Source organism: Ictidomys tridecemlineatus, chromosome 3, assembly GCF_052094955.1.
Source record: "Ictidomys tridecemlineatus isolate mIctTri1 chromosome 3, mIctTri1.hap1, whole genome shotgun sequence".
Lineage (NCBI taxonomy): Eukaryota > Metazoa > Chordata > Mammalia > Rodentia > Sciuridae > Ictidomys > Ictidomys tridecemlineatus.
Window position 1 is genome coordinate 74,828,516 of NC_135479.1, and position 27,242 is coordinate 74,855,757.

Sequence of the window (27,242 nt, forward strand, 5' to 3'; positions counted from 1 at the left end):
AGTTTTAAATATTATCAGATATATTTTGACCCTGCAGATTTTGAAGTTCTGGAATTTGTGCATCTTCATGTAACGTGGCTAGGAGGTGAAGTTAGTCTTTCGGGTCTGAATCAAGGGGTCCTTCTTAGAGCACCTCACCATACCCTTCAAGAAGCTGGACTCAGGTGGGCATGTAGGTCAGTGGTACCTCACTTGCCTAGCATGTGCAAGAGTCTTAGGTTCAATCCCTACCACTGCAGGTAGGGGGAAAAGAAGCTGAGGTCAGGGATGGGACTGTAGCTCAGGGGTAGAGAACTTATCTAGCCCTGCTTTTGTCCCCAGCAACACACACACACACACACACACACACACACACACACACACACACACATATTAAGAAGCTGGGTTCTCGTTTTTGACATCCTTTCAGAAAGAGTTGACACCACACAAGTTGTTTAAACAGAAACATTTTATTTGTATAATCCTGGTTAAGTAAAGGTTCCGAAGACTTTGAAAGGTGACTTTGTCTCTTTGAAAATCTTTAATTCAAATTCTACTGGCTTGAACAAAAGGAAAATTAAAAACGTTGGACCCTGACTTAATGAATTTTTGAATGTTTTTCTTTTCTAATTTTAAGTTTCAAGTGTCGTCAGATGTATCATGCCCCCACAGACTGCGCCACAATCCGGAAATGGCTCACGAAGTGTGCAGATGACTCTGAAACGGCCAACTACATTAGTGCTCACACTAAAGATGTAAGGACTATATCTTACCTGTCATGAATCTGCCCTCAGTGCTGTTCAGGGCCCTCTGGCTTGGAGATTTGCCACCTGAGAATAGAACACATAGAGTCCCAGGGTTTTTGCTAGGGGTTATGGATATTCACCCAGAGTGGGCAGAGTTTGTAGCAAATTGTCATAGGGTGCTTTGGGTGTATATAATTTAATAAAATGCCAAAATATTTGGGAAAGTTTGACCCAAAGGAAAACTAATTAAAAGAAAACTAGTTTTGATTGAATGCTTTTATCATCAATACCTGATAAAAGAGCAAAACAGCAAAGGTGTGATATGAGCACAGACCTGTCCATTTCTCATTTCCCATGGGAAAGAATGTTCTGCAGGCTTTAGAGGCCATTGTATCCTGGGCCAATTAGCTTGCCAAGTCAGTGTGCTCACAAGCACAGTTATGACTATGACAATAAAAGTCTCTTTCATGGTGCTGGGAGACACAGCATCAGACTAGTCTACATTGCTGTTTGGGATTTCAATGTCCTCTTCTGGAAGCAGAAGTCCAGGCAAGCCAACTAGGACTTAATCCAGTTTGACAGTTCTAGGCTTCTTTGGCAATATTCCCCAGCAGGTAGGCCTTCTGCTGATTCAACCTGTGCTTAATCTGAGCAGCTTCATGGCAAGATACATGGTGGAAGATTTAGTGGGGTTCAGCTGGTGCTTGAATTGTTTCAAAGCCAAACATGCTGACCTCATTTCCTTGAATTGCTGTTCCAGCTTCAGCGACCTGCCACATTTAAATGAGATGCTCCTCTCCAGAAGTGCTCGCATGATGAGCTACTAGGCAAAGGAGCCAGGAGTTTTGTGTAATTTGTCTTAGAACTGGCCTGATGGTGCGTGAGCCTAATGGCACCGTTCTGTCTCCTCAGTGTCCCAAGTGCAACATCTGCATTGAGAAGAATGGAGGCTGCAATCATATGGTGAGCAGAAGCCTGTACACTTTGCATGTATGACATGGAGCCTTTGGTCAGCGTGCCCCTAATGTGTTCTCTTCTGTTTCCCTCTGACAGCAATGCTCCAAATGTAAACACGGTGAGTCCCAGGCCTGGTGCCTAAGGCCCAGTGGCACAGTCTATGTTTCTTGTGCTTGGGTCTCCACTGCTTGTTTAGTAAAGTTCTTTTGTAGTGAAATGACAAGATAAAGGGGAACCTTAGTCACTTGTAGTCATCATAAGGCATAAAATAGCTTTTTATTTATTTATTATTTATTGGTCCCTTTTGTAATCTCTCTGAAGAGTGACAGCCAGGTGTGGTTGTATGTGTCTGTGCCTTCTGACATGTAGTCAGAAGTCAAGCTTGGGATGAATCTGTGATCCTCGGTCATCTAAGAAGATTTTAACTTTATTATTTTTTAAGGAAGGTAAGTAGCAAGGAGCTTATCTGTGCTACCTTTAGATACTTGAGAGCATGGTGCACCTGGATTTACCAGATGTAGTAAAATCATACTTTCCTACCAGAGGAATTTTCAGAGAGGCTTTTGATTTGGCTTTTCAGATCTCCTTTATCTAACAGGAACGCTTCACATAACTAGAGCCTGTTGATTTTGCTTTCCTTCTTGCCAGATCGAGAAACAAAATTCTTCCAAGTAGAAAAAATATTCAAGTAGCCTTCTACATGGCTTCATTGATGTGGACTAGGAAACTATAGTGGGTTGTTTATATATCAGAATGCATATTACAGGATCCTAGATGGAAAGAGTGACTCTGAAGATGTTTGAATCAGGTAGAAGTATATCATACACAGAACAATGTTAGGCAAACATATTTTAGAAAAGAGTGACAGCCAGGTGTGGTGGTGTGTGCCCTTAGTCCCAGCTATTCCAGAGGCTAAGGCTAGAGGATCACTTATCCCAGGAGTTCAAAGGCAGCCTGAGTAACATAGACCCCCTCTCAAAAAATAAAAATAGAAGATGACAGATACTCTAGTACCTCCCATATTCCTAGTGCCTCAGAAGACCCCTCTGTGCCCTACTCTTAGCTATAGTCTTCCAATTTCCTAACACCCAGAGTTAATGATCATCTATAATTATACCACCTAATAGAGTGACCCTACACAATATACATTTTTTTTTCTTGGTACTAGGAATTGAATCCAGGAATGCTGAGCTACATCCCTCGTCCTTTTTTAATTTTTTATTTGAGTTGTGGGTCCTGCTAAATTGGTGAGGCTGACCTTGGATTTTTAATCCTCCTGCCTCAGTCTCCTGAATTACAGGCATGTTCCACCATGCCCTGTTTATACTCGAAACAGGAACAAGCATAACCTAGCTGATTAAATAGACAGCAGTATTACCAGTATTAATATTTATTTTTTATTTGTAGTTGGACACGATATCTTTATTTATTTTTATGTGGTGCTGAGGATCGAACCTGGGACCTTGCACATGCTAGGCAAGTGCTCTACCACTGAGACACAATCCCAGCCCTCCTTTTTTTTTTTTTAATAACTTTATTTCATTTATTTATTCATTTTTATGTAGTGCTAAGGATTGAACTCAGGGCCTTTCACATGCAAGGTGAGCACTCTACCTTGTTGATTTCTTTATTATGGAAGCAGAATTATAATTCTGAGTATGAATTGTTGCCTGAATATAGTTTTTATAGAAAGAGCTCTTAAAAAAAAGGAAAAAGCCTTTATTCTCAGCTTCACATATAAAAACTCTGTCAAGAATAAGCAGAGGTTGTGAGGATCGGAGTCTCGATGATCAGGTAGGCCTCATTTGAACAAGTTTTTGCTTCTTATAATGACATCAGCATAACAGACCAGTGACTATACATTTAGCATCTGTCTGAGATCAGTAAGGTGCATAGCACTTGTGCTTATGGAATGGAAAGTATGCATAGGCTGTCATTTCTATTGACCAGCACAGGATATGGGGACAGTAAAATGTGACTGGGATGAGAGATAGACATTCCTTCTGGAAAGAGGCACCATTGAGAGGTTCTGCCCCTGTGGAGCAAGGTCTGTTGATCTAACTGCTTTGCCAATTTGGGTTTTCTTATGGGTATAATGATCACCCTCTGTTTTGCACAGACTTCTGCTGGATGTGTCTAGGAGATTGGAAGACTCATGGCAGTGAGTACTATGAGTGCAGTCGGTACAAAGAGAATCCTGACATTGTCAACCAGAGTCAGCAAGCCCAGGCCAGGGAGGCCCTCAAGAAGTACTTATTCTATTTTGAGAGGGTAAGTATTCTCTCCAGCACCTGCTGTTCCATTGTAGGGTTCTTTTAGTTGACCTCTTTGAGATAGGATAACTGGGGTAACTGAAGACCAGAGCCAGTCTGTTCACACAGAAGTCAGTGAAGGGAGCTTTTACAGCAGCCTTGGGTGTTGTCTCTTTAGATGTGGCTTTCTGGCTGTACAGGGCAGCCACAGCTGACTGGGAAGACCTGGTACTTAACTTGGTTGAATGATGAGTTGTAGGAGAATGCAGGGCCATCAAGTTTTTCCATAAGTTAGAGGAGTCTGTGGTCATGTCCTGATAGCCAAGGTGGCTGTCCTGAACGTCTATGTGGACCTCTGTACTTTCTTGGGATTCCTGTACTTTTCTCCATCCTTTGTAGTGGGAAAACCATAACAAAAGCTTACAGCTGGAGGCACAAACATACCAGCGGATTCATGAGAAGATTCAGGAGAGAGTGATGAACAATCTAGGAACTTGGATTGACTGGCAGTATCTACAGAATGCTGCCAAGCTCTTGGCCAAGGTATCTACCAACTCACTCTTGGGTTTTATTATGAGTATAATGATCACCCTCTGTTTTGCCTAACCCTGTCAGGGGCAAACTTCTGAGACCCCATCTCTAAAGGATAGAGGGATTTGCCATCCTGCATATACATTCATGCTTGTTTATGGATTTACATTTCCCTGTGTTAGGACTACCAAGGACCTCACCTTTTAAGAAGAATCTTTCACTGCCTCTGCCTGCTAGAAAAATTGGAACTCTTTTTCTTCTCATTTTGTTGCATCTCTGCATCACTCAAGGGAAAAGAGATTATTATCTTTGTACAAGTAGTAACATAGATAACTGGACTCTGATATTTGATTTAAGAGGGAAAGTTATGAGGTAGCTACTGGTGATTAATTTGAAAAAGAACTTTGGGTATTCTGAGTCCATGCTTTGTTGTTTCAGTTTTCCCGATGTCTTCCCCTAGTTCATTCATTCTTTAGTTTAGCTTCATTTCTTGCAGTTCCATACCTATAGACCCTGGTTAATTTGCATGGTGAGGTAAGAGTTGTAAGAGCCACCTGAGAGGTAGGTCGGTTAGAATCGCAGATACAGGTTTATTTTCTTTTCCTCCTATGCAGTGTCGATATACCCTGCAATATACCTACCCATATGCATACTACATGGAGTCTGGCCCCAGGAAGAAGCTGGTAAGGCAAAGCAATCCCTGCATGCTTGTCCTATAGCTTCAGAGGCACCCTTGTCTACCAGCACTTTTGCAGGAGAACAGGGATCTGATCCTGGGTATTGGAAGGTCAAAATCAAAACAAAACTTGTCTAATTAATTGCAAAATTCCATTTCTATTCTGGGCATTCGGTACTGTCATTTTGTGTAATGAAAAGGCAGATGAACCTAACCTCTGAACATTGATGGCCATTGGGCCTGGTCACATGCTTATAATCCCAGCAACTGAGAAACAGAGGTAGGAATATCACAAGTTAGAGGCCAGCCTCAGCAACTTAGCAAGACTCTGTCTCAAAATACAAAACAGCTGGGGATATAGCTCAGTGGTAAAGTGCCACTGGGTTCAATCCACAGTACCTCCCCTTTTATTTAAAAAAAAAAAAAGTGTGTGGGGTGGGGCAATTGGCCAAAAAGACCTCTGTTCATTTACCCCTTTGAATCTGCTCTCTTCCCCCTCAGTCTTTAAGTTGATTGTTTTCAATCCCTTTATTTAATTCTTCATCTTAAAAATGGGTTGTTTCCTGCTAAAGCAATTCCTATTTTTTGTTTAAATGTTGGAAAACAGAGAAACATTTATATCAGCCATATATATTCCCACCAAACAGAAATGACCATCATTATCATTTTCCATGCTTTTGAATTAATATTCTGGGGGTTGGAGGTATAGTTTGTTGGCAGAGCACTTGCCTCACATGTTTGAGGCTCTGGGTTCAATCCCCAGCACCACCACACACATACAATATATGTGTGTGTGTGTGTGTGTGTGTGTGTATGTGTGTGTGTACATATAAACATACATATGTATAAATGTACATAGTAATAAATGTAACATTTTATTATTACCATAATTAATTTTGATAATTGTCACTATTTACCAGACTGGTAGATTCCTTTTTAAGAATGGCTTTTTTGTGGCTGGGGATGTGGCTCAAGCGGTAGCGCGCTCACCTGGCATGCGTGCAGTCTGGGTTCAATCCTCAGCCATTTGGCCATACTCTTTAGTTTGCCTTTTGTTTGGAGACTCTAGAGATAGTCTGTTAGGGGTTGAAGCGAGCCTGAGGTACTGCATGTGACCCTCTATCTTCAGGCTCTGCCCGGCTACATTCCCCTCTCCTTTTGACCCTCCTGCTCTACCCATACAGTTTGAATACCAGCAGGCTCAGCTAGAGGCTGAGATTGAAAACCTTTCGTGGAAAGTGGAGCGAGCGGACAGCTATGACAGAGGGGTAAGTGCCTGTTGTCTTCTTGCAGTGCAGGTAAGGGAAGATGGGTAGGGTCATAGATGACAGGGTGTTGGTATGCGAACTGGAAGCTGCTGCTGAGAAGGGTGGAAAGGGCATTGCTTTGGCTCCTTGGAGCCCCTGATATGGTGGGTATGACTTTGGTTACTCCCTACTCCTGGCACTGAACCATGCAAACACGCATCCTTTTTTCCTTTGTGCAGGACTTAGAAAACCAGATGCACATAGCAGAACAGCGGAGAAGAACCCTGCTGAAGGATTTCCATGATACCTAAGTTGGGACATGGACATGCCGGGATGAAATGTGGCTGCAAGGACTCCCGGCTGCCGTACTGCATGCTGCAGGCTCTGCCTTTCACGACTCCAGGCAACAGCCAGGGCCCCACTCCTGAGAGACACTGGCAACACACCTTTTAGTTAATTTGTTTTCTTCTCATCTTTTTGCTTTTTGTTTCTACCAGGGTAGAGTTCATATTGAATTGGCTTCTTTTCAGGACTTTTAATTCACCCAGATGGTTGTTGGGAGGGAGGGAATGTTTTGTTTGCTTTGTTTTGTTTTGTTTATTTGTTTTTGAACGGCTATTAATAGGATTAGATCATTACAACTTATGTAATTTTCAAAGATTGTACAATATTAAAAAAAAAAAAGGCAAACCATAGGATAACACAGAGCCCTTTTAAAAAATAAATTGGCATTGGAGTGTTTTACCCTGTAGCTATTTTACTTGGAATGTAACATGTGCTGCCCACCTACCCTGCCTCAAAAATATCTATACTGCAAGGGGCCCTGGAGTGGTCTCTGCTTTCCAGCTTCACATGTTTGGCCACAGCTAGAGTCCCAATGAAAGAACATGAGTGACAGATGGTAGGGAATTGAGTTGGCCTTTGTCACGGGCATGGAGCACAAGGAGTCACATCATGCCTCCTGCCTTAGTTGGACAGTAAGGAGATAGTACAGAATAGGTGATCTTTTGTGGGTTCATCTTTATTCTTGAAAGTGAGGTTTACCTGGGTCTGGCATTTGAAGCCAGAACCCACAGCAGAACATAGGTGGGCTTGTGGCCACCCAGACTAGGGGACACTGGTTTAGCACCATGCTTCCTTTGGTCTCCTATAGAGAATCATTTCGAAAGGGAGTTGTTCCTTAAAATAAACTTGCTTTACCTTGGTCTCTCCTTTTGTGCCAGTATTCAAGTGGTGTAACTCTGACCAGGGTCACATGCAGCCATACCTGACAATGACCTGCTGCACTCTGCTTATAAACATCAGGGTCAGAGTTCCAACATGGTCCACCTCAAGGGCATTGGCCTTCCTGGTTCAGGGGCTCAGTTCGTGCAAGTTGTTTTCATATTACTTGGAGTGTGCCCAGCAGCTACTCTGGTGGCAGAATGTGTTTCCCTTTGCCTGGTTCCAGCTGTCAGAAGACCCCACCTCTAGGGTCTGGGAGTATAAGGCCAGGAGAATCCCTGGTTTATGGTCCCAGTTTTTGTACTGGGAGGAAAGGCTGGCCACAGGATAGGAACAACTTTCACATACTTGAGTGCAAGAGAGTAAGCAGTTTGCCTTGTATCCTGCCTTTCTTGAACCTGGTCCTGTGGGCCTTTGAAAAGTTAGATCTGTGATCTCTCGGGTTTCTGAGGCTTTGTTCAGTGCCTCCACTCTGAGACTGGCAGAGCTGTCTATACTTGACAGGGCCTCCTTCACCTCCTAGGAGAGCCTATAGGAAAATCTGTGAATATTATAGTGGGAGTTCTTCAGTGTCCATACATTTTCACCTCCAGTCAGCAATTTTCTAGGTACTGAGTAAGCTGTAAACGGAGTCATTCTTGAAGACAAGAGGACAGCTGTGACTTTTAAGGTACATGGCTGACTACAGGTTCACTTTCTTCCCTCAAGTTTTATCTCTTCATGTAGTCCCCAACAAGGGAGGGGATTTGGGAGAACAGGTTAGGAATGTAGCAAATGAGCCCAGAAAGGGACAACAGGGAGCTAATTGTGAACAGAAGGTACCTCCTACAGGACCATGGGTGGGATGTGAATTCTGCATTGGCATATGAAATATCTTGGTGTCTGGAGCCTTTACCTCTTTGTCAAGTCCTTCCTGTAGCACTGCCAGGGCACAGAACAGAGTTGTAGCTCTGCATCTTTGTCACACCCTGGCTGGGTATTCTCTGGACTTCATGGCTGCCACATTCTTCACTTAACATCCACTTGTGACCCTGACCACTAGAGCTACAGGGGGCTATGTCCAGAATAACCTATAGCACTTGACCTGTGGAGAGCTTCCTTTTGTGCCCCCAGTGGCTATCCTTTATTAACATTACTAGGAAGATGGGAGATGTCAGGCAGAATTCCTCCGCCCCCCTGCCAAGGGTAGAAGAGAGGCACAGTGTTTTCATGAATTTATCATATATCTTGTTTTTCTTCAAAGAAAAAGTTAATTGATGCAATGTCATCTGCTCAAAGTTGAGTGGTTTATTCAAAATAAACTTAAGTTTCTGATTATAAAAATGTGTGTAGAGTCTTTCTTCAAAGGATACAGATACATTCCCGAGTCCCAGATTCTGGCCAGTGAATACCAGATGAGGGTACTCCTGTTTGCCCTCTCCCCACTTGGGTGCTGTGAAGGCCCTACTGGTCAGATTTTTTCCCCTTTCTGGCTGTATGGGAAAAGGGTATCTGTAAGGTGGTCTCTGCGGAAGGAAGTAGAATATGCTGGAAGTTTTGACTCTCGTCTCTCTGGGTGTAGGCTGAATCATTCCCTACCATAAACATCCCAAGATGTGGTAGGGTAAATACAAATGTGCCAAACCCTTTATTCAGACCTCTGTGTTCCTCCAAAGCAGATGTAGGAAGGTATGGCAGTGGACAGTGTGGCCTCTGGAGCCCTGAGGGTTATGAAGAGACAACTCAGGACATAAACAAGGATTTAGGTCCTAATCCCAAGGGTGAAGGACAGGAAACAGGGTTTGGGTTCTAATTGACAGATCCATATTTGTGTTGTCAGGAATGCCAGCAACTTTAGTGGTAGGAAGCTCTGTGATAAAGTCATCTTCAGAACTGGGTAGCATGCACAGGAGGACAACTGAGGCCAGCAGAGACCTCACACTGCCCATCTAAATTCAATGAGAAGGTATGGCAACTGAGCCTCAGCTGTTCAGTAGGCTCTAATTTGGGCACAGGCCATCAATCAAAAAACTAGACTAGTGCCTATACCCCAAGACAAATCATGCTAATGTTGACTGAGCACATTCTCATGTCCTCATGGCAACCCTGTGCAATAGGTGCTGTCAGGGTCCACATTATATAACTGTTTAAAAAGAAAACACAGGTATGGCACACATCTGTCGTTTCAGCTGCTTGGGAGACTGAGGCAGGAGCATGATGAGTACAACAGGAGTTTGAGACCAGTCTGGGCAACATAGAATCCATCTAAAAAAAAAAAGAAATAATTTGCCCAAGGCTGCCACAGCTGGTAAATGGTAAACTGTTTACTTTTAGGAAGTTCAACTTTTTTTAATACAAATTAGAACAATGCTCAAATTTGGCAATATGTGTATATTGGCTGTTGAGGTAAGACTGCCCTAGCATCAAAAGGGTCAGAGGGTTTAAAATGTCAAAAGTCAATTTTATGGTGATCTAACTGATTTTAGAAGGTGAGAGAGATCACTACATAGGTACCAGGAAATTATGAGATCCTTGGTAAAACTGTGGTTCTATTGGTTGACATTTATCTATAATTGAGAATTACACCATTTTGGAAACTTTGAATTATTTCTATTGTAACTATACTCAGAAACAGATTTCTGACCTAACTAGGATTGATTAAAGACAGACTGCAGAAAATTTGAACAATCCTGAATTGGTAAATAGAATTTTTGAATATTGGACTCACAAATATTGATCAGTGATTATATTTCCTTTACAATTCATTTTAGGGGAAAGGGAGTAGGCCCTTTACTTCCTCTACCTCTCTGCATAAGGAGGTCCAGACCTAGCTAATTCCCCCCAGAGCTGTGGGTTCCCATTCCCTCTGATATGAGATGCTGGACTGCTTTCTGGTGGTAGTGTTTGGTTAGCATCCCAACCTTGGCTCACAACAGCTATTGCTGTTGTTTCCCCCCTCTGTGCAGAAAAAGTCCAGAACCTCTCCTTTTGTGGAGTCAGATAAATAAAGAGGGGTGGCTAGATTAGGGCACTGATAAAGCCTGTCATTGTAGAATCTTGGGGATAAGGAAGTGTTCCTGCCCTGACTGAGAAGACCACAAAATTCAGTGTTAATGTGTTGTTCTTGAATGCATGGGTGGTTAGAGTGTGTGCATATCCTGAGGATAACCCAAACCTAGAAAAGCAGCACAAAAATATCTTGGCACTGGGCCACTATATGTCCTTCCACTCCCATTTTTTATGATAATCTGAGGTGATGGTGTCTCAATAGTGGAAAAGTCCCTTCCTCCCTCTTACTAGGTGCCAGTTCTGAGACAAAGTGTTCCTTACATGGAGCACCTCCCGCATTCCTGGGTGTTACTGTGGTGGTGGTGACCCCCCCCCAAAGCTGACCTTCCTGATGCCAGGGCTCCTCCAGGAATCCTCTGACCTCCCCAGAATCTTCTGACCTTCTCCCCATTCCCCGCGCACACACACACTCAGGCAACTTCTTCCTAAGGCCTGATTCCTGCGGGACTCCCTAGAAAATGTAGGCCCACTTCGGTATGGACCTACAAGAAGGTCGTGGGACCTGCTACATCATCACGTGCTCAGTCATCGGCCTCCGCAGTATTGAATCATCTCCTGGTGCTGTCTCCTCCGTGTGGCTACTCCCTTCCCCAACCCCCACTCCTGGGAGCAAGATAATTGCAGATCCTATACTTTTCTGGGTGGGAGGAGGGAAGGGGGGGTCTTAACCAAGGACAGATAAATTACCAGATGGATTTGCCTTAATGGTGCGGCTCAGGTCTAGATCTACATTTGGTGAATGGTCTGCTCTGGGGAGTGTTTAGCTCCTGGAAAATAAAACCCAGTGTGGGCTGGGGTTCAAGGTGTAGAGAGGCCGAGAACTATGTGCGACTGTGGCAGGTGCTTGTCCCCAGGAACGATCTCCTGGTGACAGCAGTGTGCGCGGACTCTGAGGCTGTTGTCCCAGCGACTGCGCAGCGCAGGCACCCTGTGGCCCCTCCCCTGGGCGCGCGCGCGCACGAGACCTAGGAGCCATGGCGGCTGCGGCGGCTGCAGCTACAGACCTGTGTCCAGAGGCCGCAGTCGCAGATGAAGCTGCGAATCCGCATTGGGTGCCGCCAGAGCACAGCTTGGCAGGGGCAACAACCCGGCCGGGCGATGACCAAGATGCACCGGTTCGGCCGCTGTGCAAGCCCCGTGGCATATGCTCACGCGCCTACTTCTTGGTACTGATGGTGTTCGTGCACCTGTACCTAGGCAATGTGCTGGCTCTACTGCTCTTCGTTCACTACAGCAACGGCGATGAGAGCACGGATCCCGGACCCCAACGCCGCGCCCAAAGCCCCCGGCCCAAGTCAACTTTGGGCCCCCTCACCCGCCTCGAGGGCATCAAGGTGAGGACAACCAGCCCCCACGCCGCGGTCCAGGCCCTGTCCCCCACACTGACCCACAAGCCATGCGAGTCCCACGCACTGGCCAGGTGTTGAGCCCGTTTTGAGTAGTGTGACCTGGCACCCTGGCACCTCATCTATCCGCTGTGCGCCTTTCCTTTAGGTGGGGTACGAGCGTAAGGTCCAGCTGGTTACCGACAGGGATCACTTCATCCGAACTCTCAGCCTGAAGCCGCTGCTCTTCGGTAAGTCCACCAAATGCTCCCAGGAAGGGCCAGGGGCTGCTGTGTACCTCCGGGCTCTTTCTGACCACATGCTTTCTATTTTGAAAACGGCTCCTTCAAAGTAGCCCTTTCTTTATCCATCTAGATGATTACCAACATGAAGTACCCACTCCCTTCTCCATGATAGGGTAATAGAATGGCCTTTTCATTCCCCCTCTCAGATCCATTATTCCCTGCAGCAGTTTTTTTTTCATCACATGGCCAGGCAATGTGACCCTGAGGCTAGCATCCAATTTCAATTCCAATTTCATTGAAATTGTCTTTAGACATTCCATGCCACAACTAATTCTGTCATCTTTTAGAATGGGGGGAAAGTGGGGGTCCGATAACCAATTCCCAGCTGATCTCAGGGCCTGTGGGATCTTGTGAAGAGAAGCAGGCTGTTCAAATGTGGATAAACTGATGTCCCCAAGTATGCCAACTAGGACACCAGTCAGAGGCACAGTTTTTGCTGCATGCATTCTAGGAATCTTCTTAGTGTTCTTTTTAGTCATCATGGGCAGAAACTTTCAGGGTGATCCCATTCATAGCCGTATCATAGTTCATGTTTTCTGAGTGTGTATATATACATATATACACTGTAGATGGACACAATACCTTTATTTTATTTATTTATTTTTCTGTGGTGCTGAGGATTGAACCCAGTGTCTCATTCATGTGAGGCAAGTGTTCTACCACTGAGCCACAACCCCAGCTTGTCTGAGTTCTTATTACATGATAGGCTTCATGTGATTGTTTCATTTAATTCTCACAAACCCCCTCTGAGGTGGATGTAGATGCTACCCACAGGCAAGAAGGTGAGAAAATGAAGCATAGTCCCTTGGCTAAGCTCACATAGTAGTTCAGTGGTCACATTAGGATTAGAACCCAGGCAGCCTGCCTCTAGAACTTGCTCATAGAAGCCACAGTGCTAACTGGGAAGATCCAGAAGCCTTCCAAAGATTATCAGAGTCAACAAGGTAAGGGTCCCCAGACCTATGGAATTTGTCAAAGATAAATTTGTACAGCCCTGTCCTGGGTACCTGGCCTCAGTGACATATATAGGTAGACCCAGGACAGGCCCTGGCTGCGAGGGAATGAAGTTAATAAGGAGTTTTAAGAAGGGGGCTGAGGCAGAACACCTAAACATATGCTATTGTCCCTGTGCAGAGGGCTCTGACTGGGGATTATGACTAGACCTGTAAGTATGTCACATGCATCCTATTCATGGGGAATTAGGTTATGCTGTCAGTTCTGTTGTGAGAAGGGCCCTAAAAGATGATGGCTTTTGTTATCAATATTACTACTGAATGACATTGAATTCTATACCAGGCACTATTTTAAGTGTAAGGGAATACAATATGGAACAAAAAATGAAGGGAATCATAACAAAATCCTGAAGCTGACATTCAGATGGAAACAGATAAACAAATAACTACATCAGGTGTTGATATATGATTGCAGACCAGTAAGGCAATCATATATGAACACCTGATGGGGTTGGAGCTCTTAATAGGGTAGCCAGGATGGGCCTCCTTGAGAAAAATATTTGAGCAAAGACCTATAGGAAGTATAGGATCAAGTAAAAAGTGATCCTGTCAGGGAAAGGTGATCTAGGCAAAGGGTACAGCATTTGCCTTATTAGTACCATACTGCTGTGGGTTGGAGATGTAAACTCAGTGGTAGAGTACTTAGTAGCATGCATGAGGACCTGAGTTCAATTCCCAGTACTGCTGTGAATAGATATACTGAGTGATTTTGTTTTCTTTCATCAGCCTTCCTGGAACCTGTATATATCTAATTCAAATCCACATTAGGTTAAGTGAGCCATGAAGCCAAAATCCTTCTAACATGCAGCTTGTCCTAAAAAGCAGAGAATGAGAAACCCACTTCTGAAGTCCCCCAAAATAAATTACAAGAAGCAGAAGAGATGTGATAACAGGTAAACTATTCTGGTTAGGCTATCAGATGCCCCTGTTTCTGCAATTACAAAGGGCACAGTCAAGAGATTTGGACAACTGTGGCATGGACTTCCTGTTTGTAGTCCTCATTTTCTCCAAAACATTTACATTGCCTGCTAGTCAGTTGGGGGAAGATCCCAGGTTTCATCCTGAAAGCCCTGGAACATGCTGCTTGGTGAAATGAGGTAGGTGAATGAAAAAGAGATCAAGGGTTATGAAAAGTCCAGTTGTGAGGGAGGGAAACCACAGGGGAGAGTGTCCAAGGTCAGGCATTTCCAGAATGCTTTGGTATTGGATGAATCCAAAGGATGCCTTATCCTAAGAAGAAGCAGTGTCTGTTTTCTGTATTTGTATGTCCATCGGTTCATCATTGGTCTGGAGTTCACTGTTATCCTAAAAAGGCAGGCAGAGCCCAAGGAGAGTGTAGGCTGTGCTCCCTCTGTCCTGCTGTTCCTGGCTCCAAATCTGTGACATGACAGCCTCAGAGACTCAAGGTGCCAGGGCCTGGGATGGGTACCTAAGATGTTAGTTGGGAGCCAGGGATTGTGGCACACACCTGTAATCCTAGCTACTCAGGGAGACTGAGGCAGGAGGATTGCAAGTTCAAGGCCAACATGGACAACTTGGTAAGACCCTGTCTCAGAATTAAAAGGGAAAGGACTTGGGATGTAGCTCAGTGGTAAATGCCCACTGAATTCAATCCCCAATACTGCGAAAAAATAATAATAATAAAAAATAAAAATAGGGCTGGGACTATAGGTCAGTAGCAGAGTGCTTGCCTAGCAGAGGTGAGGTACTGAGTTTGATCCTTAGCACCATGTAAAAATAAATAAAATAAAGGAAATTCTGTCCATCTACAACTGCAAAAAAATAAAAAGATTAAAAAAAAAAAAAGATGTGAGTTTATTCTAGGGGGCTTGGGTTCCATCCCAAGGTGCCTACTTCTCTGTGGAAAAGAACCCAGCCCTGCAGGAAACACTCCATGCAGCTTCTCATCTCTCCCTTTGGGGAACATTTCCTTTTCCCAACCTGTTCCTCGAGACACTTGGCAAGAGGGATCTGGACCAAAAGGCCCTACTCTGAGTTACACAAGGGTAGTAGGTATTTTTCAAAGATGTGGAACACTAGGAATCCATTTCTGAGTCATTGTGACCTCTTTGGGAACATTGCCTTCTTAAATGTGGCTTACATTCTCTCAAACACAGCTTCTTCATCCTTGTTCTATCTTTAAGCAACAGATTAGATCTTTTCTCTTCCTATCTTAAAAGTCTCCAAGATAACCCCCTTTCATATCTCTCTCTCTCTCTCTCCCTCCCCCTCCCTCCCTCCCTCTCCCTCCCTTGCAGTGCTGGAAATTGAACCCAGATCCTTGAACATACTAGGCAGTACTCTACCACTGAGCAATCCCATTTTACTTCTAGGTCTTACTTGGTGCCTCAAAGCCCTCTTACTTCTTAGACTTCATCTCCTGCCAGTCTCCCTCGTTCCCTGAGGATTCTCAGAGACACCAAGTTCATTGCTGCCTCAGGGCCTTTATATGTATGGTTAACTCACTATAAGGCTCAGGCTTGGCTCTTCCCATAGATGGGGCTTTATCTCCATTTGCTCAGATGTCCCTTCCTCAGAGACCTCTCTTGTCTTCAAACCAGTCTTGAGAGGTTCCCAGGCATCCCGTTACATCGGCCTGTTTGATTTTCTTCTTAATGCTTAGCACTGCTAGAAACTGTTTTGTTCTCTCTGTCATTTGTGCGTCTACCCACAAAGATGAGCTGCATGTATGAAAGGCTTGATTTGTTCTGGCTATGTGTTTAGTAGTCAAGAATTCTGTCTTTTGCTGATAAATTTTGGGTGGTTTGGAGGGGTTGACTGGATGCTCAGGCCTGTCTGCTTGCTCTGCCACCACCCTCCTGACTTGGTGCCCTCTTCAAGGGCAGCAGTTATCACCTCTAGTTAGCCAGTGAGAGTTTTAATCCATTTTTCTTAACTACTTAAGGTGAATGAGTAATCATCACTAATATATAAAACAATTTATTTAAAAATCTTGACTGCTTTTTCACAGGATTTCCAAATATATTGTTTTTCAGCTTAAAATAATTAGGCAGCTGTGTCAGATCACTATGCCCATGACAAACACTGAAGGCCCCGAAGTAAGGGAAAAAAAAATTTTTTTTTTGTACTGGGAATTGAACCCAGAGGTGCTCAACCACTGAGCTACATCCCCAGCCCTTTTATATATTTTATTTAGAGGCAGGGTCTTGCCGAGTTGCTTAGGGCTTCTCTATGTTGCTGAGGCTGGCTCTGAACTCATGATCCTCCTGCTTCAGCCTCCTGAGCTGCTGGGATTACAGGTGTGCACCACTGCGGCCAGCAAAGAAAGAATTTTTTTTTTCTTTTAAAGAGACAGGTGTGAGAGAGAGAGAGACACAGAGAGAATTTTTAATATTTTTTTCTAGTTTTTTGGCAGACACAACATCTTTGTTTGTATGTGGTGCTGAGGATCGAACCCGGGCCGCACGCATGTCAGGCGAGCGCGCTACCGCTTGAACCACATCCCCAGCCCCGAAAGAATTTTTAATATGCATATAATTTCAAGTTTTTAAGCATATTAATATAGTTTTCTCTGTGGACTGCTGCTTTCCCCTAGCCACATGCCCACTCCTACTGTTTCACTGGCTGGCTGCTTGGCAGACTTAACAGAGCTCATGTGGATATAGTTGAGTGTGTCTGGACTGGACAAGCACCATCCTGCCCAAAGTGAGCATAGCCCAAGGATGTGTGCCTGCTCTGAAATACGGCTTGGGGTGCTAGGGCTTGTGGACAGTAGCAGGGCAGTGTCTAAACTGTCTTCCCAGGCCTGCTCAGCATACTCCAAGGAACCTAGCTAGCCTGCATGCCTTCTGGGCTGGAGAGAGCTAAGAAAGCAGGCCCACCCTGTTTGAGATTGGGGCCTCTCTGTTCTCTGGTCTGCAAATCCCCTTGGCAGGGGCAACAGAAAGAGGGTTCAATGTGTTTCCAGGAGAGCTTACATGATTAGTGTGACCAGTGCAGAGGCCATGGCTAAAAGTCCAAGGCTTTCTTTGGTATGGTTAGTCCCTGTTCTTGGCACTGGTAATAGTGACACCTATGATTTTGGTGGCTCCGGCTCCAGGCATAGGCTGTGGTTACCAACAGGTGGTTGCCCTGCATCCTCTCACTTAATACATAGGTCCCTGTGTGCCTTCCTCACAGGAAATTATACACACATGTGACATCCAGCTGCAGCCAGCGTCTCAGGGTAGGCACTAACTCTGTGGGGAGCAGTGGTCCCATCTTCAACACATCTAGTCTTGAATCCAGGTCACGGTCCCAGGGGCCAGAGGATGTCCTGTTACATCAGAAGAGCCTGACCTTCACTGCTGAATGGAATCAGAGGGGCCAAGTGATCAGCTGGACTTCCAAGAGTGCCCCCACTCATCCCCTGGCTACTGAACTCTTGTCTGATGCTCTCCCCTTGGAATCAGTCTCCTAGGGATGCCACCTTCCTTAGCAGAATTTTTGTTTTATTTTGTTTTTAGCAACATCCCATGCTTATAAAGGAATTAACTTTTCAGCTCTAATCAGGCATATTTGGATATTTTCTTAATATTTGCCTTAGTACTGAGCCAGGTAAACATTGTATAAAGGTTACTGTCCACTCAGGGCTTATATTACAAAGTCACGGTGCAGAATGTGTCCAGGACCTCCTGGGGTAAGCTTATATTCTGCAACTCACAGTCTCTGCTGCTGGCATGTGACACTGGGAGGAGAGACTCAAGTGAGAAGGCAGGCAAGAGGTGTGTGTGTGTGTGCGGGGGGGGTGGGGGTGGGGGGGGTGGGGGGGCAATCAACGAAATCCCTCCTGTCTGCCCCTCCTGTTTTACTCTCTTTGAGACAGATTGCCTGCTCTAGGGGTCCTCTTCCCTTTCCTCCGGCCAGTTTACCTGATCCCCTCCTAGAATGACACAGTAGACAGGGGGTGAAGACCTGTGGGGAAGTCACACAGAGAGTCATCGGACATGGCTGAGATACAGAGATCATGGCCCACAGGGAAGCATCCACAGTTCAAGATAGCTGGCCAGGGGTAACCATAGTCAGCCGTGCGGGTGAGCAGCTGGCCGCCATTTCCTCACACAGGCTGCAGCACAGGTAGATGACCCTGCAGGGTGGGGAAAACAATTGGTGTGACTAGGCTGGTAACTGGGCACCCAGATCAACCTGGAACTTTCCATGGTTGCTTGGCAACGACACTCTGATCACCTAGCAACAGCCCTGCAGCCTTGCTTTTCTACTTGTGCCACATTTCAGCCCTCAGCTCTGCCTCCCCACTTATCTGCCTGTAACCTAGCTTCTTTCCAGCTTTTGAAACTCCCTCTCCAGCTCTAAAGTTATCTAGTATCAGGTGAGGGATGTGGGAGGCCCTGCTCTCTGGCCTTCACTCCTCAGGTCATAGGGAAAAAGCAGGGCCCTCCCTTTTGTCCTAAAAGACCTTCAGGGCACTACAGTCTCTGGACAGGGCTGGTGCTGGCACAGAGTGCAGGGGGCCCACCGTCCAGTTCTGAAAGAATCCACTCTTGTTGGTACTGACAGTCACCAGAGATTCCAGGAAGGACTTCCTCTGCTGGGTGGGGGAGCTGAGGTAATGTTCACAGGAAGGTTAGGCTGGGGAAGAAGAATTAACCTTATGACCTCAGGGCTTTAGGAGAAAATGTCACCAGGTGGATCTCAGCTCCATCTCTTGCCAGCATCCTGTGGGCAGATTAGAGCTTCCACATTTCCCTGCAAAGGGGCTCACAGACCCCAGCCTGAAGCATCCTGCCACTTGTCCCTGTCTTGACATTGAAGAGCCTTTTATAGGTTGTGGGTATAGACTGAGGGACCAGCCCCACATGCCCACCATTGATGGTACCCTGCCCAGTGATGGTCACCTCTGTCCCCTGGGTACCTGTTTCCTTCTACTGGGAACACTCATAAAAATAATTATTCATTTTCCTCCTTGCCCCTGTGAATAACCAGCAGTGACAGGTGCTCAGAGGATTAGTGAAGAGCTCAACTGCCAGAGCAGGCCCTGGCCAAGGACATCCTCCCCTCTATCTGCCCTTGCTCTACCTGTCAAGGCACACAGGGGCAAAGAGGGAGCAAAGGAAGAGGCCAGCATCAGGGTGGCACTCCTGGGCGAGCAGGGGCAACCTGCTGACTGTCTGTTTGATGGCCTCAGCTGCTGTGTCATGGTCCAGCAAGTTGGTCAACCGCCTCTCTGTGTAGCCAATGTCATAACATAGTTTCATTGCTTGGGGAATGAGCATGCTCTGTGTGTAGCTCCAGGGAGCCCCTGCTGCACCATCATTCCACAGTACCACCAGCAGCTACAGTCCGCTCTCCATCACCTGCCTTCTCTATCCTGGCCCTGAGGTCCAGGGCTTTATAGGGCTGTACCCCTAAGGAACCAACAGAGGAGGAGGTCCTGCAAGTGTTTGCAAAGCTCCCAGGTACCTGCACCCACCTGATTAGGCCACAACATACTGACTGGGCTGGCTGTTTTTGATTAGCACATGATGAAGGGAATAGAGACTGAAATCATCTCCACTAGGCCTGTGGATTTACTGGCACCTAATAAACTGAAGAAAACTCAGCCTGTGTTTTCTTTTCCTTTTTGGCTTGCTTTTCTTTCTTTTCAAATGTTATATGTTAAGCAATCAAGAGGTGACAATTAGCAGTTTGGTCTAACCCATTGTCCAGCAGTGCTGTCTCCCAATGGCTGACTCATACCTTTTCTGGGTTTGATGGTTTGAGAGTTATGCATGCTGGGGTGGGGGGGGGGCTTTGTTCTATCCTTAATGTTATCACATCCAGGATCATGTCACCTACCCCTGGGATTTGATCTGGACTTGAGCATAGATTCTGAGTAGAACAGCCTGGGTGGCCCTGGGCAAGTCTGTGCTTGTGATTTCTCACAGATTGAAAGGGTCAGTTAAAGGGGCCTGGCTTTCAAAGATGAATATAGGGAACTAAGGAGTTGATGAATACAAAGTGTTTTAAGAGACTGTGCTACCTGAGTGTGATCTGCTATGATCACTATTAAAAATCACTACCATCCTGGCTCTGAGAGACCTTTACCTTACCCTGGGCAATGACTGGAACTTCATGCTGGGAGTATGACTGAGAGAAGTGACAGACCACTCTGTAGATGGCAGATTGGCCCCTCCTCTAATCTGTTCTTTCGTGAACCTCTTGTTCCCCAAGGAAGTTCTCCTCCTAGGAAAAGGAGAAGGAAGCAGGACCTAGGCTTCTGACCTGAAAGTACCTGGGCTATTAGGTTGGGAACTTCCCAGATATAAGGCTTATATTGCAGTTCTACCAAGCCACCTACAAACTGGCCAGTGTGTGGACAGCCAGCCACTCCTAGGTCTCAAGCATGACTGATCTTTACTCATGAGCTTAGAGGCACAGAATAGGTGCTGAGTTAACCCCCCCCACACACACACACACACACTCCCCAGCACTAGGCAACTCAGCCCTGGTCAGATGACCAGAACCTACTTATATGGGAGAAGAGAGGACAACACTTGGACGAACCTACACTATTGGATGTCTGGGCTTTGTGTGTTTTTATTTGAATAATGCTTGAAAGCAAGAGCCAGCCAGCATTTCTCTGCTTTAAATATATATACCTGATGTAAATTGGGCATGGTGGCTCACACCTGTAATCCCAGCAACTCTAGAGGATAAGGAAGGAGGATCACAAGTTGGAGGCCAGCCTAGCTATGCAATTTAGCAAGATCCTGTCTTAAAATAAAAAATAAGCCAGGTGCAATGGCTCATGCCTGTAATCCTAGCAGCTCGGAAGGCTGAGGCAGGAGGATCCAGAGTTCAAAGCCAGCCTCAGCAAAAGCAAGGCACTGAGTAACTCAGACCCCGTTTCTAAATAAAATACAAACAGGGCTGGGGATGTGGCTCAGTGGGTGAGTGCCCTTGAGTTAAATCCCTGCCCACCTCAATCAATCAATCAATCAATAAGGGTATAGGGATATAGCTCAGTGGTAAAATATCCGTGGGTTCAATCCCCAGTACCAAGTAAATAAGTAAATATTCCCAGTAAGAAGAAGAGGTTAACCCTCTGCCCTTCAAGTCCGCTCTCTGGCCTTTAGTTCCACTCCAAGGTGGGTCAGCCCATATCCACTTTAGCTATAGCCTGCTCCCAGTAACCCCCCTGGAAAATGTGTGCTGTCATCATCAACAAAAGAGGCCCTGCATTCCAATGCTGGCCAGCCTTTGCAGGACAACTCCACATATATAAAGGGGAGTGTGGACTCTTCCAAACATTGTGACCACCAGGGGACAGAGAGGACCCCTGAAACCCTGCAGGGAGTAGGATACTCAGTGCACAGTGCCCCAGCTCAGTCCTTGGCTTCACCCACCTCCTCTTATGGCAGAAATTCCTGGCTTCCTGAGTGACGAGGAGTGTCGGCTCATCATCCACCTGGCACAGATGAAGGGATTACAGCGCAGCCAGATCCTGCCCACTGAAGAATATGAAGAAGCAATGAGCAGTATGCAGGTCAGCCAGCTGGACCTCTTCCGGCTGCTGGACCAGAACCACGATGGTCGCCTGCAGCTCCGAGAGGTTGGGATCCTGGGGCCTGAGTAGGCACAGGGAGGGAGTTCCTAGAATTACCTTTCTGGTGGCCATGCAATTTGTCTGACTCAACTGACCCCATACTCAGATGTCAACTCAGGCCTTCTTGGGCATGCCCAGTCCCAGGGTCACTCTTTCCTCTCTATAGAGTCCCTACTACCCTGGAAACCCCAGAGGATTGCAGGAGGATCCACATGGGGGTGATGGCATTTATTACCACAGTTTGGAATGGTATTTCTTTTGTGGTCTGGATTCCTTGCTGCCATGGCTAGAAACCCATTATGGTAGATGGGGTTGGCAGCTCTGATGTAGCCAGCAGCCTGCATCTCTCTTCACGTGCCTCTCACACCTAGGCTTCTGAGAGAAATCCAGCAGGGTGTGTGTTGGGGGGTGGGGTATTGGTCCATTGCTCACACAGAGCACTCCACTGAGTCTGGTCTTCCTGAGGGTTCTGGTGGTGGTCATGTCCTGGACAAGTCTCCCCCTGTTGCCTCTTCCCTCTTTATAACCAGACCTTTGGTTCTCCCTTCCTCCACATTTCCTGAGGTATCTGAGTGTGATACAAGGCCAACAGTGCTCCCCTGAAGTCCAGAGTCCCAGCAGGGCTGGGTATGCCAATGGTCCTCATGCCTCTTGACCCTTTTCCTGGCTTCCTCAGATATCTCTGGACCTCTCTTCAGCCCAGGGACCTTGGGCTCTGTCCTGAGTCCTCACCCATGCCCTATTACTGCAACCCTTAACTCCATAAGAACTGGTCCTTTTATGCTCTGATGGCTCTTTACCCCTAGGGTCACCCCACTGAGGGACCCTCTTATACATCAGGTACTGGCCCAGACTCGCCTGGGAAATGGACGGTGGATGACTCCAGAGAATATTCAGGAGATGTACTCCGCGATCAAAGCAGATCCCGATGGTGATGGTGAGCTCACATCCCTCCACAGTTCTATCCCTGTGAGCCACCTCCTTTCCCCAGACTATGACAGTCTAAAGGGCAACTCCTAGAGATCAATTTGACCTTATCAGGTAGAGTTTATAGAGTCTGGGGCACAGGAAACAGGACTCCTAGTTGGGAAATGGCAAAATGAGTAAAGTGGAAGCAAGGAGACATGAGGGCAGCTTGATTTTTTCCATTCACCCTGCTCCATCTGCCTTTCCAGGCCTCCCTCATCTCACTGAGGCCTCTCTCCCTTCCTTTTGCCCATCTGGAGTTTTAATGGAGCACTGAAGTGATGGTGTTACTAATTTTCTAACTGCAAGGAGCATGGGGCAGCAACCAAGAGATTTCTGAGGTGTAGTCTTAACCCTTATGCCCAAGTTATGGACCAGCTGAGGAAGAGATAGAGCAGTCAAATAGGTCCTGGAAGAACAATCTTGTGACTGGTGAACAAAAGGTCTTGGAAGAATAGCCTGTGGCTGGAGGGTTGTCATACTCTTCCTAGTATAGAAATGGTGTCAGATTCACAGTGTTTGGATGTTCCCCATCCTCAGGGGAATCTAAGCCAAAGGGTGGAAGTTATCTCCCTTGGGTCAGCTAGAATAACCTGGAGCAAAGACACCAGATCCAGAATGTGGGGCCTCTGCTTTCTGATTTGGGCAAGAACAGGGAGAATGTTCTCATTTGGAGGACATGGCCTGGCTTTCTTTGCTAAGGTGAGCTGGTAGTTCAGCAGGCAAGACTGGCTAGGTTGGTTCCACCCAGGATGGGACCTGAGTTCATGATGGTTTCCCTGGGGACTTGCCCTGCTTGCACCCTACCATGTGGGAGGCCCTGGATGGACTCAGCACTTTGCTGCTCTCTTCACCTTCTACAGGTTGGAGTATGGCCACCACACTCTATATGGCCAGGCTGGAAGGCATAGGGTGACTCATGGGCTGAGGTCCTGGCCATATGGCTCAAGTTCCTTTGGAGACCCCACTCTGGCACTCTAATGGGTGTTGAGATTCTTCCTTTTGGGAGCCAAATCAAGGCTTAAACTGAGAAAATGAACTTCTCTGGGTCTTCCCTTAGGGCCCGATGTGACCGAAACCAGGTTCATCTGACCCAAGAGTCCAGGTGGGGACAAGTGCACATGGCCCCCAGTGCCTGAGGCCAGGGGCTGCTGCTGCCTTTGGGGTAGGTAGGGAGGTGCTGCCTGCCACTGTGGCCCCCCCTCATGGGTCTGGCAGGCACTAATGGTGGGTGCCCTTTACAGGAGTGCTGAGTCTGCAGGAGTTTTCTAACATGGACCTTCGGGACTTCCACAAGTACATGAGGAGCCACAAGGCGGAGTCCAGTGAGCTGGTGCGGAACAGCCACCACACATGGCTCTACCAGGGTGAGGGTGCCCACCATGTCATGCGTGCCATCCGCCAGAGGTGAGCACTGAGGCCATTTTCCCTGGGGCAGGGTCTCCACATAAATCCTTGGAGGGGGCTAAGAGAACAGAATTGATTAGCCAATGGGGATTAAGTTCCACTTGTTAGACCAAGAATGGGACCCACTGAAAGGCAATTAGCAAAGGCAAATTATCCCCAGTGTGGGAAAACAATGTACATATGGGATTAGAAATAAATCAAGTATTTGTTTACTGCTAATTAGAAAAGTGACCCCTTATCTTTGCTCATAGTAGCCCTGCCCCTGAACCAGCAGGAGTTTTAGATAAATAACCTCCTTTTTGAGAGGACTTCAATTGTCCCCATCCCCCCAATTTTGTGAAAAATCTCATCTTTCCCAAATAGTGGATGGCATTTAGGAAAAAGGGTTCATCAAGAGTAGCTCCTTCCTGCTCCTGTAAAGCCAATCTTAGATGACTCTTGGAGCTGAGCGTGGTAGCACACACCTCTAATTTGAATGATTCAGGAGACAGAGGTAGGAGGATCACAAGTTCAAGGCTAGCTTCTGCCTCTTAGGGAGACCCTCAGCAACTTGGCAAGACCCTGTCTCAAGAAATAAAAAGGACTAAGGATGTAACTCAGTGGTAAAATGCCCCTGGGTTCAATTCCCAGTACAAAAAAAAAAAACAAACAAAAAACAAAAAACATGGTTCTAGGGCTTCCATGGGAGGTGGGCAAGGGTAGAGCTCGTGGCAGGTCTTGGCTAGCTCCTTTAGGTTACCACCTCACATGGTGCTGCCCAGCCAAATACCTGCTACTCACCAGGGTGCTGCGCCTCACTCGCCTGTCACCTGAGATCGTGGAGCTCAGCGAGCCACTGCAAGTTGTGCGGTATGGTGAGGGAGGCCACTACCATGCCCATGTGGACAGTGGGCCTGTGTATCCAGAGACTATCTGCTCCCATACCAAGCTGGTGGCCAACGAGTCGGTACCCTTTGAGACCTCCTGTCGGCAAGTACCTCCCACCTCGGGGCTGGCTTCAATTCCCAAATCAGGCATCCTCATAACACTGGCACAGCCTGACACTATGGACCTGACTCTTAGAATGGAGTCAGGAAGGCACTTGGCCACCCTGGTCAATGATGCTCTTAATCTCTTCCCAAAGTTGTTTACCAAATGACAGAAAAAGCTGGCTACTGGCCATTTTGTCCGCTTGAGTCAATGTAGACTAAAGTATCCAGAGACACCAAAACTTGCTCCCAAAACTTTGAAGCAAAGGACAATGCTAGGCACTCAGCTCTTTCAATCTACTCCCCTAGTTATTGATCTTGACTCCACTGCTTGGAGGTCTTGGTCTCTCTCTAAAGCTGTGTCCCTGCCCCTGCCAAGTTAGGTCTCTCCTTTTCATGTGGCTTTCTGGCTCAGCCTTTTACAGTCCCCACAGAGACCTTGTGCATGATCTTCCTGCCTCTAATAGCTAACTTTCCGAGCCAGGCCCTTAGTCATGTAACTCAGCTATGTGTGATCTTGGCCATAAAAGCATTGGCACACACAAAAAGAGACTGGGTTTGTGGAAAGAAGGAGGGGCTAGAGATACTCTGGCATTGGACTACCCTGTTGTCATCCATCCTAGCCTGTCCCTCTGACCCCTGGGAACCTGGGTAGCTTTTCCTACCCATGAGTAAGCCCTTGGGAATGTCTGCAGCTAGGGATCTGCTCAGAAGCCCCCCTGCCTTACAGCTACATGACAGTGCTGTTTTATTTGAACAACGTCACCGGTGGGGGCGAGACTGTCTTCCCTGTAGCAGACAACAGAACCTACGATGAAATGGTAAGGGTCAACTGGGCTATTCTTGTGGGCTGGCAGGGCCTTGGGCAAGTGTAGTACACACCCCTTTGGTCCTGGGATGAAAGCCTAAGTGGTCCCCTAGGCACATCTGGTTGTTTTTCCTCTAGCCATCTTTGGCTGCCTGGCCATACAATGGGGGCCCCCCTGAAAACACCATCACCTTGCTGCCCACAGAGTCTAATTCAGGATGATGTTGACCTCCGTGATACTCGGAGGCACTGTGACAAGGGGAACCTGCGTGTCAAACCCCGGCAGGGTACAGCAGTCTTCTGGTACAACTACCTGCCTGATGGGCAAGGTGAGGGCCTATGGCTAGACCAGGGGATTATCTGAGGGAAGCTTCCCCTTACCCTGCTCCTGTCTGCCACCCTGGAGAGCTGTTTCTGGCTGTCCTCCAAATGGTTTTCTGTCTTGGTGTCTCCCAAAGATCATTGTCTAATTTCAGTAGGCCTCTCCAGCGTCATCTCAACCCCTGTCATTCCCTGATGCCTCACCCTTCCTTATTTCTTCACTCTGGAGCTGGAGACAAAAGTCTCTCACTAAACCAGGCTGGGAAGAGCTGTGGACAAGGCTCAGCAGCAAGAAAACTGGTTTCAGAGGGCCAGTGGTGTTTACTATAAATTAATGGGGAAAGGGCTAAGGTATGCACAACTGGCCCTACCTTTGCCATGCTACTGGTCTTTAGCTCAGGTCAGCCCAGCCTAGGGTCCCTCCCAGCCTGTCCTTTCTCATGCAACGCTCCTTTCGTAGGTTGGGTGGGCGACGTGGACGATTACTCCCTGCATGGAGGCTGCTTGGTCACACGCGGCACCAAATGGATAGCCAACAACTGGATCAACGTGGACCCCAGCCGAGCACGGCAAGCCCTGTTCCAGCAGGAGATGGCGCGTCTGGCCCGCGAAGGTGGCGCCAACTCGCAACCTGAGTGGGCCCTGGACCGGTCCTACAGTGATGCGCGCGTGGAACTCTGAGGGGAGGGTCAGTACCAGCCCTCAGTTGCGGGTCTCACGCCACCCAAAGTCTCTGGTGCCCAGCTGGTCCCCATGTACTGCTTCAGACTCAAGTTCTGGCCGATGTCTTGTCCCACCCCAGCCTCCAGCCGCGATTACGGCGCAGAAAGTATATTCTTGTTATTTATTGTTACAGCTCCTATGCTGCTCAGTCAAATAAAATCACAGGGCTTCGAGTTGCCTGGCCAACAAGCTCCAAGTGGG

General features: G+C 46.9%; 2 protein-coding genes across 8 annotated transcripts in view; both read left to right on the forward strand.

Moving 5' to 3' along the window:
• Arih2 (ariadne RBR E3 ubiquitin protein ligase 2) overlaps positions 1-8,935 on the forward strand; it is a 64,092-nt gene extending 55,157 nt beyond the window's left edge. For both annotated transcript variants that reach the window (XM_005326891.5, XM_078043178.1), the window contains 8 exons: positions 617-734; positions 1,638-1,688; positions 1,779-1,800; positions 3,802-3,953; positions 4,334-4,477; positions 5,080-5,148; positions 6,326-6,409; positions 6,628-8,935. In XM_005326891.5, coding sequence (XP_005326948.1) covers positions 617-734; positions 1,638-1,688; positions 1,779-1,800; positions 3,802-3,953; positions 4,334-4,477; positions 5,080-5,148; positions 6,326-6,409; positions 6,628-6,699 — 712 coding nt within the window. In that variant the 3' untranslated portion in view covers positions 6,700-8,935. The remainder of the gene's footprint in view (positions 1-616; positions 735-1,637; positions 1,689-1,778; positions 1,801-3,801; positions 3,954-4,333; positions 4,478-5,079; positions 5,149-6,325; positions 6,410-6,627) is intronic.
• A 2,659-nt stretch (positions 8,936-11,594) lies between these two features.
• Positions 11,595-27,214, forward strand: P4htm (prolyl 4-hydroxylase, transmembrane). 6 transcript variants are annotated; one of them, XR_005726611.2, is made up of 9 exons: positions 11,598-11,994; positions 12,155-12,236; positions 21,664-21,854; positions 22,689-22,785; positions 24,059-24,221; positions 25,005-25,190; positions 25,920-26,010; positions 26,136-26,326; positions 26,779-26,917. XR_005726611.2 is itself a non-coding variant. In XM_005326894.5 (9 exons), the coding sequence occupies exons 1-9, from the start codon at positions 11,635-11,637 to the stop codon at positions 26,997-26,999; spliced, it is 1,515 nt and encodes a 504-aa protein (XP_005326951.1). In that variant the 5' UTR covers positions 11,599-11,634; the 3' UTR covers positions 27,000-27,214. The 6 variants fall into 6 exon arrangements, 4 of the variants coding, with proteins under 4 accessions (XP_077899303.1, XP_077899301.1, XP_040125612.1 ...); XM_005326894.5 differs by having other exon boundaries at positions 11,599-11,994; positions 26,203-26,326; positions 26,779-27,214; XM_040269678.2 differs by lacking the exon at positions 26,136-26,326 and having other exon boundaries at positions 26,779-26,990.
• Positions 27,215-27,242: the final 28 nt, after the last annotated feature.